The 18,012-nt window shown below is 40.1% G+C and overlaps 1 protein-coding gene across 2 annotated transcripts in view; it reads left to right on the forward strand.

Moving 5' to 3' along the window:
• The first annotated feature begins 3,812 nt into the window (after positions 1–3,812).
• Positions 3,813–18,012, forward strand: part of LOC131065037 (uncharacterized) — a 147,138-nt gene continuing 132,938 nt past the window's right edge. For both annotated transcript variants that reach the window (XM_057999403.2, XM_057999405.2), the window contains exons 1-2: positions 3,813–4,132; positions 4,213–4,307. In XM_057999403.2, coding sequence (XP_057855386.1) covers positions 4,123–4,132; positions 4,213–4,307 — 105 coding nt within the window. In that variant the 5' untranslated portion in view covers positions 3,813–4,122. The remainder of the gene's footprint in view (positions 4,133–4,212; positions 4,308–18,012) is intronic.

Consider the following 18,012-nt stretch of genomic DNA (forward strand, 5'->3'; position numbering starts at 1 on the left):
AGGGTGTGCTAATGATGTCCCATGCTGGATGATGGCACCAGTCAATGTTGTGGCCGCCTGAAGAGTCTGTAGCTCCATTGACTCTTTCAGCTCTAATGGGACAACCGATGCACCTTGGGTTTGGGTGCTAGGGGGCGGCGACTCTCCGCGGCTAATTGCCTACGGGCTCTAGGTCTATCTTGGGCAGAGCCACCACCTCTACCATGAAACTCTCTCATGTCAAAATAATTTGGGCGCACATTGAGCACAAAATCACAATATATTTTTCTCAAAAAATATAATGGCACCTCATAATTATTACAAGGTGGATCGTCAAAGACCATCCACCACCTCTGCCAAAAAAGATTCTTCATCTGCACATTGGTACACCAATGTATGGGAAACCTCTTTGCATTAGGAGGTAATGACTGACTAGTTTTGGGGTCAACAAAAAGGGCACATATTTGTTGTTTAGAAATATTTTTGTTTTTAACTCCATCGTGTGATAGCCCATTGGCATAGAATTGACGACACCTATCCCTAAAGCTTCCCCATTTGGTAATTTCTGTGGAAACAACTATGGCACCACTAGCTAATGTTTCTAGGCTAGTGGCGAGGGATTGATGATGGTCAAGTTCAGAAGTTTTCAATTTTACAATCAGTCTATTGATTTTGGATGTATTTTGCCCTAACTGATTAATTAATTCTTCCTGTGTTTCGGCTGTGCAGTCAAAAGGAGGAATTGGGGGTTGTTCTTGTGTGTTTTCAGGAGGTGCATGTGGTTGTTCTTGTGGGTTTTCAGGAGGTGCATTTGGTTGTTCTTGTTCTGGATTAGAAGAATCTGGTTTTTGAAACAAAAAATGAAAAAACCTAATCAAAATTAATGAAATTAAATTCAAAATGTAAAACAAATTGCATAAACCAGAAATAAAGACAAAAATAAACAAAAACTAACCTTGATCCATAGCTTGGAGGACAAATTTAGCACCTCGTTCGCGGTTTAGGTTAGAAAATGGGAAAAAAACAAAGTAAAAAATGTGCTTTTTGGGTAAATGAGGACCCAGTTTTTTTAAAAAACTTTTTTTATCAGGCACCCTGTATGCAGTTTTACTAGGATTATTAGCACGTATGCGCTCATTTTCCTATAAGCAGCGCGTACGCACTAATTTTCCTAGGCGTAGCGTGTACGCGCTCAGTTTCCTAAACACAGCGCATACGCTCTACCTTTTCTAGGCTCGGGAAGAACAAATCTAAGCGCGTACACGGGAATTTGAAATTTTAAAACCGCGTACGCGCTGCCTGTTTTTCCAAGTTTTTTTGGGTGGTGTCCACTTTTTTGACCACCATCTTTGTGCACATGCCCTACCATAAGGTAGCAACGCGCTACTACCATATAGTAGTAGAGCTACCATACGGTAGTAGAGCTACCATTGGTAGTCTCTGTAATGGTAGCTCTCCTACCATATGACTGTAATGGTAGCTCTCCTACCATATGGTAGCAATGCTACCATTGGTAGTCTCTACACTACCAATTAACAACAACCCGTGTTATTATAAACCCGCCTGTTAAATGATTTTGCTGTGTTTGTTTCAGCGTAAGAAAATAAAAACGTTTTGCCCAAATTTTCTTATGCGGATTTTTTATATTTTAATATATATATATATAATTTTAAATGTAATTTTCCTTTATGATTGTTGTTGGTAAATTAGCTTTATCCGTTAATTAAGTTATTTTTAGATATGATATATATACATAATATGATATGTGTATATAAGTATATATTCGATGAATATATAATTATATACATATATTTATATTATTATATATATTTAATGTGATTTTTAATATTTTTAGAAATTGTATTATTTGGGAAATCAAATTAAATGATGCTTTTGTGGAAAATGTATTATTTAATATGGGATGTTTTATTCATTAAGTTATTATGATTTTTGCTTGTTCAAAAATAAAAAGGGGCAGTTGGTTATTTGTGGTTAGTTTAAATTCTAGCCTTATTAGAATAATGATGACTTTGAATTTTTTTTTAAAGGAGTGGTTGTGTTTTATTAAATCTTAAACATTGAATTGCAAGTATATAATGATTTTATTATTTTCAAAAGATTGTTTGAATTATGATATTAGTGAATTTGGTATTTATTAGCAAAGAGCTTGATTTCGTTGCAATTCTTGTAAATTTTTAGTCGTCATGTGGTAGTTATTGTTGTACCCTCTTGATTAGGTGTTGTCCTTATAACCTTGTTGTTTTAAACCATGTTGTGTTATGCTCTATATGGTTAACCAAGGGTTAGTAAGATTGCGTTTTCGTCACATGTGTTTTGTCGTGGTTATATGGCTGTCAGTATCGTCATAGGATTCTCGTAGAGAGACTGTGTTTGTATAGTGTCCTATGGGAGAGTGGCTTTCGAGTGGGGGCCGCAATCGAAGTGGTTGGCTGGATAACCCCTCGAAAGTGAGTTAATAAGTGACAACCTAATAATTGATTAGGGGATGGTTGGTTCTTAACATTAAATAAGATATTGTACCCCACGCATGGTTGAGTGCTCGTATAGACTCAAGATATAGTGGGAAGACTTGGAATGACAAATTGACCACCTTGTCTTCACGAAGGGTTGGTAGGGTTCGTATGAGTCTTGGATGAAATTGAAGGTTCAGGAAAGGTTACCAGGATAACCCAGGTTAGGGGCCGGGACCTATGGAGGCCTACCTAGGGTATTCATCACAAGCTATGCAATGACACTCTCTCTTTAGGGTCACTAGTGTATTGTGATGTTGAGTTCACTTGGAGTGTTGCAGATTCACACTTGTATTGTCCACCATGTTTTGCTTGTGCTTGCTTGAGGGTCTTCTGCTATCTCCTAGCATGGTGGGGTGGTTTTATTTTGGAGTCACATGGTCGGGTGGTAGTGCCACTTCCCATCAGATGTTTATGTTCGTGCCTTCATGCGAGGATTGGCTTCACAGATATTTTCGTGGTTCGTGATTCTTGTATCATCTCATGTCGGAGATTTTTGTATTTGAGACCTACGTGGTCATTTGTATCAGTGGATTATGTTACCTTGGCATTTGTAAAGATGTAAATTCATATGTATTATTGGAAGCCATGTAATAGATGATTAATGTAATCTTTGTTTATATGGATGTTTATTATACAAGTTATCTTTATTCAATGTGTAAATGCTTTCTTGAAATTAAATATATTGTAATACTTTTAATCTTCCAATGATGAAATCTGTTGTATGAATATGGTTTATTATGTTCAATAAATAATTGATGGATAATTGGATTAACCTCAATAATGAAATTTAACCTTTTGAATAATTCTTCGTTGGTAACCCTTTAGGAATTCTTGTCTTAGACTTCTGCTTGTGTATTAAACGTGCAATGTAGTAATTAAAGCACTTCATGTGGTTTAACTTTAAAAAAATAAAATTATTTCACCCTTGGTTGGTATGTGTGGAACACTTTATTTTAGTGTGCACAACTTAGACATTTGTATCAACTATACAAATATTCAAGAGATGATTTCTTTATAAGGTCTATTCAAAGAAAAGTAAGTTGGAAAAATAATAAATCTTATCATCAAAGTAAACGATGTGTAGAAAGATAAATATTACATTAGCTAATCCATACAAAATTTAAATTTGATAATCTATCTTACTTATCAAATAATTTTATATAATAATTATCCATTCAAAATTACCTTCCAAATATTAACACATACTCTCTCTATATAAATTTTTATAAAAATGTTCATAATTTATCTAAAATCTCCATTTCATAGTTTATAATATAAGAATGTCCATTACATTGATATTGACTGCGGAAATCTCATGCTTCTAATAAGCATCAATTTTAAACGCGAACCTCTCAAACAGTAAAAACATCCCATTCTATTCTCTATTTCGATCTGACTTCGAAAGAGAGCGGGCGTTCCGAAAGGCACGGGAAATTTGGATTAACTGGTTAGAGAAAAACCCTGTAAATTTTCTCTGATTTGTGCGCAGAAAGGTTTTTGAAGATATTGAGTCAGTTATTACTGGTACTCTTCAACGCTAATTGTAGCCCGAGTTTGCAATTGAAATTTGCGGGAACTGAATTGTAATTGTGGCAGTGAAGAAGGTGAAATGGAAGATGGTATGTAGAATTTAAAAAAAAAAATTAAGCTCGTTGTTGAGCTAAGTTTCCTTTGCTGACGAGAGCGTGAATAATGACAGGGCAAAGAGTAACGGCGAACCCCCAGGCGGTGCTCACTGCGCTCTTCAACAAGCGAGAGAAGTTGCATGAAGAGCTTCGAATCGTCGAGAAACAGGTGAACATACTTATAACTCTTTTCTCTGCTTGGGTTAGGGTTTTCTACTCGTGAAAATGGTAAATGGTGTTGCTTGTTATTTACAGCATACAAAGCTCCAAATGACAGTCTCTTGCTGGTTATCTGTCCTGTTCCATTAAATATGTCTCATGGGGCCACCTTAAACTTGCTATTGATGCCCAAACCCTAGTGAAGAAACTCAATGTCGGAGAAATGGAGATTACTCAAGTTGAATTTTAGAAACTTTTAAGTACGAGAATTGTCAGTGAAGGAATCAGAGGTGGTCTCTTGAGCTTTGGTTTGCGGGAGAGTTTCGTCGATATAGATGAAAAATTACAGGAAGAGTGTTGATAGATAAGTCGCTTTTCAATTGCACGGATTGCATTCAGAGATGGTGGTATATTTGAAAGACCAACCATCACGACCGTTCATCTTTTCATTTTCAAGGCCAATTTTACCTATTTCTTCGCTTTTCTACAGATGAGGTTGTCTCATATGAGATACATGCCTCACGTACATTTTATTAATTACCTCTAAAGTTTAAAACACTTCCTAACTCTGCATAGAGTCATATGTCCCAACATACCCCCATGTGATCTAAAGTGTCGCTTTTGTCACATTCTAAGAAGATCCCCAAACGTCTTGAACGTAATTTTGTCAAGTTGTTTATTGAAGATGTTTGCAGTTGTTTTTTTGTATGATAATGATAGTTTAAATTTCCGTCTTGAAAGAAAGCACCTGTTCTAAATACACTTCCTATACTAATGTTTGAGAGGAGCTATGTTAAAAGCAGTTAATCTTACAATATTAAGAAATAATACGCAAGAAAATTATACTGCAACAAACATGTTTACACAGAGGAAACCATTTTGGAAGAAAAACCCACTCTCCAAAGCATGAACCAAATGTATTATCAGCAACAAAGGTTACAATTCAATATTAGGGACACACCCTAATAGGATTATCAACACCACGTAAAATTGGAGTAATTTTGGCAGCATTACAATACTACAAATCAACCATATGACCCTTACAATTCTTCATTCTAAACACCAATAAATAGGCAAATAACAAGCTACGAACCAAGATGGTTATCAAAAACCATTATCCAAAAACATGAGCCAAAAGTGGCAGCATATATGGCCCAAATTCCAGTGTCCAAGTTTGTCATGGTCTTCTGTACAGAAAAAAGAAGCTGCTCTTACAACTATTGACAATTTGTCATAATGAGTCCTCGATTTGGGCACTCTACTTTGGCACATAGGGGATCCATCCTTGGGATCAATGGGTATAATGACTCTTTGTTGTCCTTTTCGAACCTCATCACCCTTTCCTTGATTATATGTTTGCGGTGTTTAGATTGCTTATGAACTTCCAAGTAAAGCCAAGTAGCTATCTTGTTTTGCTAACCATTGGTTTAAAATTTCTGGTGAATCTTACACTAGAATTTTGAGTTTTGCATTTTCTAAGTTTTGCTAGGCATATACAAGATATGAAGGGATGCTCTCAAGAGTCCCAATTGTGGACATCCCTTTGTGATCCATGCATGCTTGGTTGGCACATTCAACTCAGTGCTAGTGTTAATAAGAATATCCTTCACTTCATATTTGTTGGCCATATGTTGATTATTAGACAAATCCTTCTTAGAATAAACTTGTCTAGCTCCTTTGCTTCTTTAGTCATCCTTTGTAAAAACTCTTTTAAAAGGCTTCTAGAATTCTGTCTTACTGTATAACAGATAGATATTTTAGATTTTCTAGTCCATAGCCTTGATCTTTTCTTAAATTTGGATTAGCTTTTTTCTCATTGTTTTGATTTGGTGTCCATCCTAAAATGCTTTGATTGTCACCATTGCTTCATATAAATTTGCTGCTCTTGAACAAGCTTGGGATAATTCTTTGTTGTGGTTTGTATGCTTACCTTCCTTTTCAGTGGTAAACCTATTGCATAAGGAATTCCATTCAGTCCTCTAGATGTTGTGGTGATATTTCACATAAGATCCTCTTCATCACGCATATACTGATTAGTTTTGTTCATGTACTGTTGCCCCTAATTTTAAACACTCAAATTTTTGATTTTTGCATTAAATCCAATGTTTGGCATATTCTAATGTGTATTTGAAAAGATTTTTGAATTATGTGGTAATAAGTCCAGGACATCATCTTCGTGTCCGTCATACCATGTATTGGTCAATGTAATGTTCCTTTGCTAATGTACGGAAAGATTGTGAATGTACGGGGTGTGACCGTACGGTGAGGGTGAGGGTGTACGGTGGAGGTGAAGTGGCAGGTTATGGTGCTATGTACGGTGAGGGTGTGGAACCGTATGGTGTAGATGAGGGTGTATGATGGGGATGTATGGTGATGATGTACGATGGGGTGAGAGGTGTACGATGGGAAGGTACGGTGGGGATGTACGGATGTGAGGATGCTACGTACAGTGAGGGTGTGGAATCGTATGGTGTAGATGAGGCCGTACGGTGGGGATGTATGGTGATGATGTACGGTGGGGGTGTGAGGTGTACGGTGGTATAACCGTATGGTGGGTTTCAGTGGGTGTGCGGTGAAGGGTTTGATCTTCCATAAGTAATGAATTTTGAATATTAGGAATCCCTTATGCATGTATATCAAATTAACAGATATGCAATTGGAGAAAGTAAACAATGGTGAGATTCAAGATTTGCCAGATCCGAAACGAGTACAAAGAATAGAATAGGGTGAGGGGTGAATCTCACCGAAACTGCAAATACCAAATAGGGAGGGTCTTTCACCTCCGAAATGGCGGATAACAGAACTCCAACAAGAATTCGTACAATAGAGAAAAATACCAAAATTCGCATACCAACACAAATGATAGACTCGGCCATAAATATGGGCTCCGGGAACTTTCCCGAAGGGTTACAAACGGGCCGACACGACCAAACTAAGACTTGACTAATCTAATTAAATAAAGGGCTCGAAAGATGTGTTATTAAATTTGGGCCTTACAATAAAGTATTATTTAATTATATCAGGGACATCACAGTCCTCTCGGGCCAAAAATTGCTTGCCCTCAAGCAATTGCAGACTTGGATGCTCCAAAATTTGCTCGTCTTCCTAGGTGGCATCCTCGATGGGTAGATTCTTCCAGTGCACAAGGAACTCCTTGATCGTGCGTGATCTCAACCTCTTTTCTCTGACATTGATGATCTCCGTCAGCTCTAGAATTAGTTTTCCTTCTTCGTCGATGGGTGGCAAATCCTTGGACACTGTGACGTGTTGCCTGACAACCTTCTTGAGACATGACACGTGCAAAACATTGTGAATCCGACTCCCCTTAGGAAGCTCCTACTCGTAGGCAACTTCGCCCACCCTCCGAACCACCCTGTAGGGTCCATAGAAATGAGGCTTTAGCTTCTCCGAACCACTTGTCTTCAAGGAGGATTGTCTGTACGGTTGAAGTCGGAGGTATACCAGATCGCCCACCTCAAAATTTCACTCAACCCGGTGTCGGTCTGCATAAATCTTTTGCTGGTTCTAAGCCCTCTGCAGGTTATCTTTGAGAGATGTCAGGATGTCTAAACTCTCCTGAAGCCAATCTTTGGCCCTCGGTGCACGACTGTCTCCCAATGCCAGATCAACAAATGAAGAAGGTTCATAACCATACAGTGCTTTGAAAGATGGCATGCCTATCGACATGTGATAAGTGGTGTTGTAACAGTGTTCACCCAAATCTAACTAGTGAACCCAAGCCTTCTGTTGAGCTGAGACGTAGTTCCTGAGATAACCCTCTAGCCATTTGTTCACAATCTCGGTCTGTCCGTCTGTCTGCGGATGGTAGCTCGTGCTGGGCGACAACTCGGTTCCTGCCAACCGAAATAACTCCATCCATAAGGTACTCAAAGAACGACTATCCCTATTACTGACTATGCTTCGCGGTAGACCATGTAAGCGGAATACCTCACGGAAGAACAACTCGGCCACTTGAACTGCTTGGTATCCTGTGGGGATGGCAAAAAAATGAGCATACTTGGTCAAGCGGTCAACTACGACGAAAATGCAATCCTTTCCTTGCACTCTGGGGACTCTAGTAATGAAATCCATCGAGATGCTATCCCATTTCTAGTCGGGGATCGGTAGTGGTTGCAGCAGTCCGACGGGTAAGGTGTGCTTAGATTTGTTCTGCTGATAGGTGGAGCATTCCCGCACATACTGCAGGACATCGTTCTTAAGTCCCTTCCAGGAAAACCTTTCTTGGATCTGTCTGTAGGTTTTCAAGTATCCCGGGTGTCCGACCAAGGGAGAGTCGTGCATTTCCTTCATCTTGGACTCGGGTACTAGATAAATTCTGTCCTTGTAGTAAATGATGTCGTCAACCACCTTGTATCGGTCATCCTGCACTTGACCATCCAACAGTTCCCAGGCAAAAGTATTCTTGGAGTATTCAACCAATAGGTGTTCCTTCCAATCTGCCGAAATCTGGGATAAATGACATATGGCAGGTCTTCTTGACAGGGCATCGGCTACCACGTTATTCTTGCCCTTCACATACTCAATGTTGAAATCAAATGCCTGGACTTTGCTCACCCACTTCTGTTGTCGTTCATTCATATCCCTCTGCTACAAGAAATATCGCAAGCTGTTGTGGTTTGTCCGTACAACAAACTTTGCCCAGACGAGGTACTGTCGAAACTTCGTCAGTGCGTGCATGATGGCGAGCATCTCCTTGTCGTAGATGGAGTACAACCGCTCAACTCCCGAGAGCTTCCGACTCTCGAACGCAATGGGGTGATGGTCTTACATCAACACTGCTCCAATGCCTTCTCCTGAGGCATCACACTCCAGGATGAAAGGGCGAGCGAAGTCTGGTAGTGCCAGAATTGGACACGTACTCATATTTTCTTTTAATTTGTTGAAGGTCTGTTGTGCCTGTGCATTCCAATGAAAGGATCCTTTCTTTGTCAGATTTGTCAGGGGTGCCCCAAGCTGTGAAAATCCTTTCACAAACCTTCTATAATAACTGCACAATCCAAAAAATCTACGCAGCTCCGAGAGAGTCTTGGGTGGAGGCCAATCCAAAATTGCCTGAATCTTCTCCTGGTGAACTTGTACCCCTTGGGCGCTGATGACGTGACCCAAGTATAGGACCTCGGTCATTCCAAATTCACATTTGGACCTTTCAGCATACAGTGATTGCGATTCCATAATCCCCAATACTTCATACAAATGTCCCACATGTTCCTCCCAGGTCTTGCTGTAGATGAGTATGTCATTGAAGAATACCAATAGGAACTTACGCAGTTGCTTGTTGAAGATGTGGTTCATGCAGGACTGGAAAGTGGCTGGAGCATTGGTTAATCCAAACGGCATGACCAAGAACTCATAGTGTTCGTAATGGCAACGAAAGGCTGTCTTTTCCACATCTTGCTCCCTCATACGGATCTGATGGTAGCCGGAGCGGAGATCAATCTTGGAGAAATAGACTGCGCCATGTAGTTCATCCAACAACTCATCGATCCTGGGGATGTGGTATCTATTCTTGATAGTCTTCTTGTTCAGTGCACGGTAGTCAACACAGATTCTGTGAGTTTCGTCCTTCTTCTTCACCAGTACCACCGAGGACGCAAAGGGGCTAGAACTGGGCCGGATCCATCCTTTATTGAGGAGTTCCTGGATCGTTTTCTCTATCTCTTCTTTGAACTTCTTCGGGTGGGGATAGGGTGTGGTGATAATGGGTTTTGCTCCTTCCTCCAACTCGATGGTGTGCTCAAACCCTTGGTGTGGGGTTATACCAGGTGGAATATCAGCGAAGACCAAACTATGCTTATCCAAAACCGACTGAAGTTCCTCATCCTGGTAGTAAGTCGGTTGCTCTTTCACAGGTTTTGTTGAGATCAAGCAATTTGTTGCCCAGACTACTTCATCATGTCTGAAGATGGCTTCCATCCGTTTGGCGGAAATCTCCCTTGGGCCGCCATTCGACATTCCTCTGAGAACCACCTTCCTGCCATCCACCTCAAATGAGAACTCCATCCTTTTGAAGCTCTGCGTGTACTGGTCGAGGGTCTCCATCCATTGAATGCCCACTATGACATCCGTGTCATCTAGATCTACTACAAAGAAGTCATCGGTCACAGTGTAATTTCCCATGGTGATGCTCAGTTGCAGAACCAGGTGAGTGCATGATAGGAGATTGCCTCCTGCCACCTTGACATTGAACCCTTCATGCTCCTTTGTACACAAACCCCTTCGGGTGACAAGTGATGAGTTTATGAAGTTGAGCGAGGCCCCACTGTCAAGCATTACAAGGACTCGTTGCCCTTGGAGTGTACCATGTACCCTAAATAAACTGCACCTCGGGGTACCCGCCAGTGTGGCAATGATGCCTCCCCTTCGTACCAATGTGGAGATTCTCTCCGCCAGGCTGGTTTCTTCGGCAGATTCTTCCCTTGGTGGTTCACTTTCCTCGTGCTCCTCTTCTCCATCGGACATCACTTCAATATAGTGAATCTTTCCTTTGCCCAAACATCAGTGTCCTAGTTCCCATGGCTCCTTGCGGGTGAAACAAAGCTTCTTCCTTTTGAGTTCTTTTCTTGTGGCTTCATCGAGCGATGACATCTTTGGAAAGGGTTTATTATCCTTCTCCTTCGGAACGAAAGGTGGTTTGGTATGTGCAAACTTTCTGGAAGAGGAAGATGCTGCCATGTTACGGGCCTTTTTGATTGCTTCCGTGAGCGTGATTGGGTTGAACCCTTTCACCCAACCTTTCAGTGGTTCCATCAATCCGTCTATGAACAAGACCACCAATCTCTGCTCTGAGATGTCTGTTACCAACACGGACAGTCTTTGGAATTCTGTGATGTAACTGTCCATAGGTCCCGACTGTTTTAGTTGCGCTAACTCCTTGAATTGAGTTCTGGATCCTTCCCGTCAAATCGATCTATGAGCTTTTCCGTGAAGTTGGCATAGGAAGTTATCTGGTCATGGCCGAGAGTGACCATCCCATATGCCACCATTCGTGCGCGACTCCTTCCAGGTGAAGTGCTGCAAACTTGATAGCTTCATCTTCAGGCATTGGGTTGAGTTGGAAGTAGGTATCTGCTTTTTGAACCCAAGCTCGTGCCGAGGTTGCTACGGTTCCATCAAAGGATGACAGGTTGACCTTGCCAACCTTCCGCTTGATGTCATTGTTATAGTGACCATAATGGCCCCGACTTCTGCCGCTCGAGTATTTCATCCGGAGCTTAGCATAATCCTTGAAGGATATGTCCCCCTCGAGATTTGCATCCCTCCAATCTTGGTTCAACTATGCTTGCATCTCTTGAAAGGAGGGTTCTTGCTCCCCGTGTGGTGCTTCTGATTTCTGAGGAAAAGTCGGCATCAGCGGCCGTGAATGTGAGTGTTGGACGTTTGACCTTCTAGTGGCCGAATTGTCGCCTTGCCCATTCTGTTCTCCATTCGTTTTTCCCAAGGCCAATTGTCGTAAGGTTTCCTCCACAATTTGTTGTCGTTGCTCCCCTCTGGCTATGGTGTCGTTGAGCTAAGCTTGGCTTTAGGTTAGCTCCCTTAATAGTGCCATGACTTCTCTTGTAGGATCCTGTGGTTCCCCCATTCGGTTGGCCGAACGGTACCTCCTTCTAGTGTAAACTTGCATCCACTACCCGACAGGCTAGCAAGATCACCAACTTTGATACCACTGTAATGTTCCTTTGCTAATGTATGGCAAGATTGTGAATGTACGGGGTGTGACCATACAGTGAGGGTGAGGGTGTACGGTGGAGGTGAAGTGGCAGGTGAGGGTGCTATGTACAGTGAGGGTGTGGAACCGTACGATGTAGATGAGGGTGTATGGTGGGGATGTATGGTGATGATGTACGGGGGGGTGAGAGGTGTATAGTGGGAAGGTACGGTGGGGATGTAAGGAGGCGAGGATGCTACGTACGGTGGGGATGCTATGTACGGTGAGGGTGTGGAGCCGTATGGTGTAGATGAGGGTGTACGGTGATGATGTACGGTGGGGTGAGAGGTGTACGGTGGGGGTGTGAGGTGTACGGTGGTATAACTATACGGTGGGTTTCAGTGGGTGTGCGGTGGAGGGTTTGATCTTCCGTAAGTAATAAATTTTGAATATTAGGAATCCCTTATGCATGTATATTAGATTAACAAATATGCAACTGGAGAAAGTAAACAATGGTGAGATTCAAGATTTGCCAGATCCGGAACAAGTACAAAGAACAGAATAGGGTGAGGGGTGAATCTCACCGAAACTGCAAATACCAAATAGGGAGGGTCTTTCACCTCCTAAATGGCGGATAACAGATTCTAACAAGAATTCACACAATAGAGAAAAATACCAAAATTTGCATACCAACAAAAATGACAGACTCGGCCATAAATATGGGCTCCGGGAACTTTCCCGAAGGGTTACAAATGGGCCGACACGACCAAACTAAGACTTGACTGATCTAATTAAATAAAGGGCCCGAAAGATGTGTTATTAAATCTGGGCCTTGCAATAAAGTTATTTAATTATATCGGGGACATCACAGTCAAAGAGGTTAAAGCATAGTTGAATTGCTCGCTAAAAGTAAAAACTCGCCAAGGCCTGAAAAAAAAACTCGGCTAGTAGTCGACAACTTAAAAAATTGCCTAAATTTAATTAGAAATGTTTTTTTTTTGCAAAATTCAATGAGAAGATGCATCCAATGAGTCAATAATTGAGAACACAAAAGAAACAAGTTGAGTCTAGATATATTTAAATGCAAAGTGGGTACAAAATCGCATCCTCATGAGGAATGCTGATGGCTGGAACAAAATAGTAAATAGTTTCTGTAAAACTAAAAGTAAATACATCATTACAATTACATCTTCCTCTTCCCAGCTCTAGTAAAAACTAGGGGAGAGGTAGAACTAGAGGGTCTAGTCCTAGAAGTCTGCTGTGGGCATGACTGTGCCTCCTCACTCGGTATGTCTAGCTTGGGCTGTGGCTCGTCCTCCATCCTAGATGAAGCTATGTCTCTAGCTGCTCCTAGCACTGGTAATGACTCCTCATCCTCCTCACTCTCCTCAATGTCATCCAGTGTGAAACCAAATCCACCCCCCTCCTCCTCCATAGCCTGCCTCTCCAAATCAGTGATGCCATCCTCTGTAAACAATGGAGGCTGCTCCTTTGATGTCCAATCACTGTAAGGATCTATATCATCCAAGTCAATTGGACCAGCTGGTGCTTTCTCTACCTTCCTTATGCGCAACCGAAGATTATATTGCACAAAGACAAGGTCTTTGAGGTGTTTTTGCACTAACTTGCTCCTCTTCTTTGTGTTGATGGCTTCAAACAAGCTCCAATTGCGCTCACAACTGGATGAACTACAAGGCTGACATAAGATTCTGAGGGCAAATTTTTTTGAGATTTGGGGTTTTTCCACTCCAACTTTGCCACCAAGCATCTGCAAAATATAATATTGAAAAGTTAGAAAGCAAAGAGAAAAGCAAAAACATAATTTATCAATTTATCAATCACTTTGGACCCCAAAATCCAAATGGCAAATGTTATCCAAATGGCAAATGTTATACCTGGGGTTTGAGTGGTTCTTCCTCTCCTGGCCAGCTCTGAAGAGAATAACTTACCCCTTGCTTCCTCATAATTTTGGAGTTCGGCCACAACTAGGTCTCTCACCTCAACCTCGGGTATCATCCTCTGAATGCATGTAGTGAGGCCCTCCATGACCTCTCCTTTAGGATCTGAGTAAGAACCCCCAAACTTAAAACGAGGGTTGAGGAAGCACCTTGCTGCATGAATGGGTTGGTGGAGCTGATTGTTCCACCTCTTATCAATAATTTCCCAAATGGGATCAAAATTGAGTCTATCCCCCTTGTAGTAATTTTTGATAGAATCCTTGGCCCTATCCATGGCCTCATAAATATACCCCATTCGGATTTTATCCCCATCTACCAAGCAGAGAACTCTAACCAAGGGCTTTGACACCTACAATTGAAAAATACAAATTACAAAAAGATTAATTAATGAAGTTACAAAATAATAATGAGAGACTTGAATCAAGAATAATTAAAAATTCAAGTTTTGAAGTTACCTTCACAATCTCTGCAACCTTTTGTGTAAAATGGTCGTCGAAGACTATGCATGCGACACTCTCTCCTTCAGCCTTCTTTGAATAAGGTGAGTCTAGCCATGCTTGACTCACAAACATTTGTTTCAAAGAAGTCAATGCACCAAGAATGCTTTGCAACGTCAAGAAAATAGTTGCAAACCTTGTGACATCGACTCTCACCAAATCTCTCCCTTGGGTGTGCTCTCTCATTAAACGTAGAGCCCAAGGGTGATTGTAAATATATTTCGTGATCCTCCTTGCATCTTCCACAACTGGAGTCACCTAATCAAGTTTTCCTATGTTTTCCAAAAGAAGGTCAAGGACATGTGTTGCACAAGGTGTCCAAAAAAGAGTGGGGTGCCTATCTTGGAGGATTCTACCCGATACCACATATGTTGCTGCATTATATGTAATTATTTGTACCACATTCTCTACTCCCACCTCCATGACAATGTGCTCCAACATTCTAGTCAATGTTTCTGTATTTTTCACCTTATTGGAGGCATCAACTGATTTCAAAAACACCACATTGCCACCAAAAAATTAATAATGGTGCGGTTTTTACCATCTATCCACCCATCGGAAAGAATGGTGCAGCCATATTTTCTCCATTCATTTCTTTGGTCCTCCACTTCTTTTGCCCTATCAATTGCATTTGTGAGCAACCTACAAGAACAAAGTGAAATTAGGTCTTAGTACACAATTTTGATTTAATAAACAAGAAAAACAATTAAAAAATGAAATCAAGTGGACTACTTACTAACCTCCCACCCAAATCCTTGTGAAAAGGGGCCTTGTACCCTTTTCCTGAAACTGTCATTGCGGTAACCAAATTTAGCCAATAAGGATTGTCTGCCACATTGAATGGGATGTTGTTGAAGTACCAAAAATCAGCACATGCAATGTCTGTTTTCTCATGTGCCTCCATATTCCATCTAGTGGCCTCTAATGATGGTTGTGCTCTAGGTTTGTTCTTGGGCACAAAATAACTACCTATAGATTGTGTCCCTGATGGTGATGCAACAGGTAGTCTACTAGAGGAAGCAAAAGTGGTGGTCGAGGTGGTCAACAGTTTGCGAATACGTGGGCCACGACGAGAGCCCACCATGCCTTGAAGTGCTTCTTCTTCTTCAATGTCAATTGAAGCACCTTGAGATTCATCCATGGCTGCTCTCATAGATAGTTTTGACCTCTCCCTTTGCAATTTTTTCTCTTCCCTAGCTGAAAGTAAGGCATTAATGTCTCTTTTTATTTCTTCGGTGGCCCTAGGACATACCCTAGCATCATGCTTCTCGATGCTTGCAAGGTGGTATTTGAGGTGGTTTATGCCTCCATTAATTACTTTTTCACATTTAATGCAAATCATGACCTAGGGTCCGGTCCTTCATAGGCATACCTCCAAGCCCTATCTCTAGCAATTTTTAGGACGGGTGCCTATATATCCAAATGGGCATGGTTCTAGTGGCCAATTATACCTTGAATTTGCCATACTGAATTAATGGTTAACTGTTAACCTACACATACAAAGTGAAAAGACAGTTAATATTTTAGTTTAACAATTTAGCAAACTATCTGAATTAGTTTAAATAATTTTAGACATCATTCAAAGTTAAAAAAATTATAAAAAACTATTAGGGTTTGATTTTTTTTGAAAAACTAGAGATTCTTCAAAAAAATAGTGAAAAATTCAACAGAACTTGTCAAAAATAGTGTTAAATCTTGTTCCATTGACTCAAAAACTTTTTTGACTACTTAGGAATGATTTTCTATTCATCTAGATGCAACAAAAAATAAATAAAATGTTTTAAAACAATATAGAAAAAAATCAGAAAGCCTACTTGGGAATCTGATTTTTCTTCAAAAACCATCTCAAATCCGTTTCAAATCGATGGAAATCAGTAGTCAAGTGTTTGGAAGAGTTTTTTTCCCCCTCTCAGCAAAATAGAAGTCAATAAATGATGAAATAAAACCTTTTTTGCCGTTTTTTCCTCTTAAACACTGGTGGCCGAGTTTTAAATACATTAACAGTATAGAATAGCAGTAACAATGCACGAGTTATACTGTTATTCTATTTCTCATTGTTATAAATACATTGGCCGAGTTTTTGGCCCGAGTTAAACTCATTCAAAGCTGTAAAAACTCGCGAGTTTTTTACTACCTGCTGAGTTTTCAACGAGTGGTTCATCTATGGGTCAAAGCATTGAAACATTAAAATCTTGAAAATCACGAGGCCTCAAGGAAAACCACCTTACATATGTGTTTTAAGTACCATTTTGAGACGTGCAACCAATTTTCACAACTACCCACCTCTCTATTCATGAGATTTTCATATTTACATTTTTATAAACCCATTTTTGAAAAATATGAAAATCGCATTGTTTAATGCCCCATCATGAACAAATTCTCTCAGCTTATGATCATCTCAGCCTTTTTGTTACTTGGTGAAAATTTCAAGCCCAAACTCCTCTTCAGTCAAAAGTTGTGATGAAATCTTTGAAAAAGGGCAAGAAGAAGTGACCAAATTTAAATAAAATAAAATTTAAAATTAAATAAGTTCATTTCTCAAAATCAATTTCACAATTCACGATAAAGAGGTTATAAGTTATGAGTTGTGAATCTTGAATGTAAAAGTGGTTATGAATTGCGAAATCCAAAATCACAACTCACAACTAGTTGTGAAATCCAAAAGTACAAATCACAACCAGTTGTGATTTTGAAAAGTCAAACGTCGAGGGGTTGTTGAATGCAAAGGGGTTATGCGTTGTGAAATTGAAAACCACAACTCTTAACTAGTTGTGAGTTTCAAAAAGTGAATGCAAGAGGTTGTGGATGGTAAAAATCGGATGCAGGTAAGTTGTGAAAGGTGAAAAGTGAATGCAAGGCAAATTATGAGCTGAAAATTTTGAATGTAAATGAGTTGTGAAATGCATTTTCATAACTCACAACTGGTTGTGAGTTGTGAATTTTGAGAACACAACTAAAAGTAGTTATATTAAGTACTCCAAAAATCAAATTCTTGAAAAGGTTTTGGTTATTGCAAAGTTCCATTTCTCCAACCTCTACTTGCATACTCTCTGCTCTTGCATCAGGAAAGATTGTGCCAAAGGGATGGGATGCTATGGAATTGAATGATTGCTGGATATACACAAAAATGATTTGTTCAGAAGGCTACAAAATGTTTTGATCAAATGGAATTTAGAGATGCAAAGTCGAGCATCATTTCTTTACTGCACAGGGTCTATAGCAGAATGCACCTAAATCGTTTGACACAGTGTCTAAAGGTGATGTCACTTCATGCCGCAATTATTGCAAGATTTATAGAAAATAGATTTGTTGAAAATACTTTAGAAAATTTCAAACAAATGCAATAGCGCAGGTAGACATGGCATGGTGAACTATTTCACAAAATCCCTTGAAGAGACGTCTTTTCAAGGAATAAAATGAAGTGACTGCATAATGTGGAAGCATGAATAAAGCCTCGAATAGTTCAGAGAACATCTCAATAAAATGTTCTTTCATTAAGCCAATGTTATAAAGAATGTACACAATATGGAAAATTGCAAATCATGTGCAAAATGAATCTGTTGAAAAGGTTTCTAAAACTTTGTAGCAAATGCA

The sequence above is a fragment of the Cryptomeria japonica genome, chromosome 11 (genome assembly GCF_030272615.1).
Source record: "Cryptomeria japonica chromosome 11, Sugi_1.0, whole genome shotgun sequence".
NCBI lineage: Eukaryota > Viridiplantae > Streptophyta > Pinopsida > Cupressales > Cupressaceae > Cryptomeria > Cryptomeria japonica.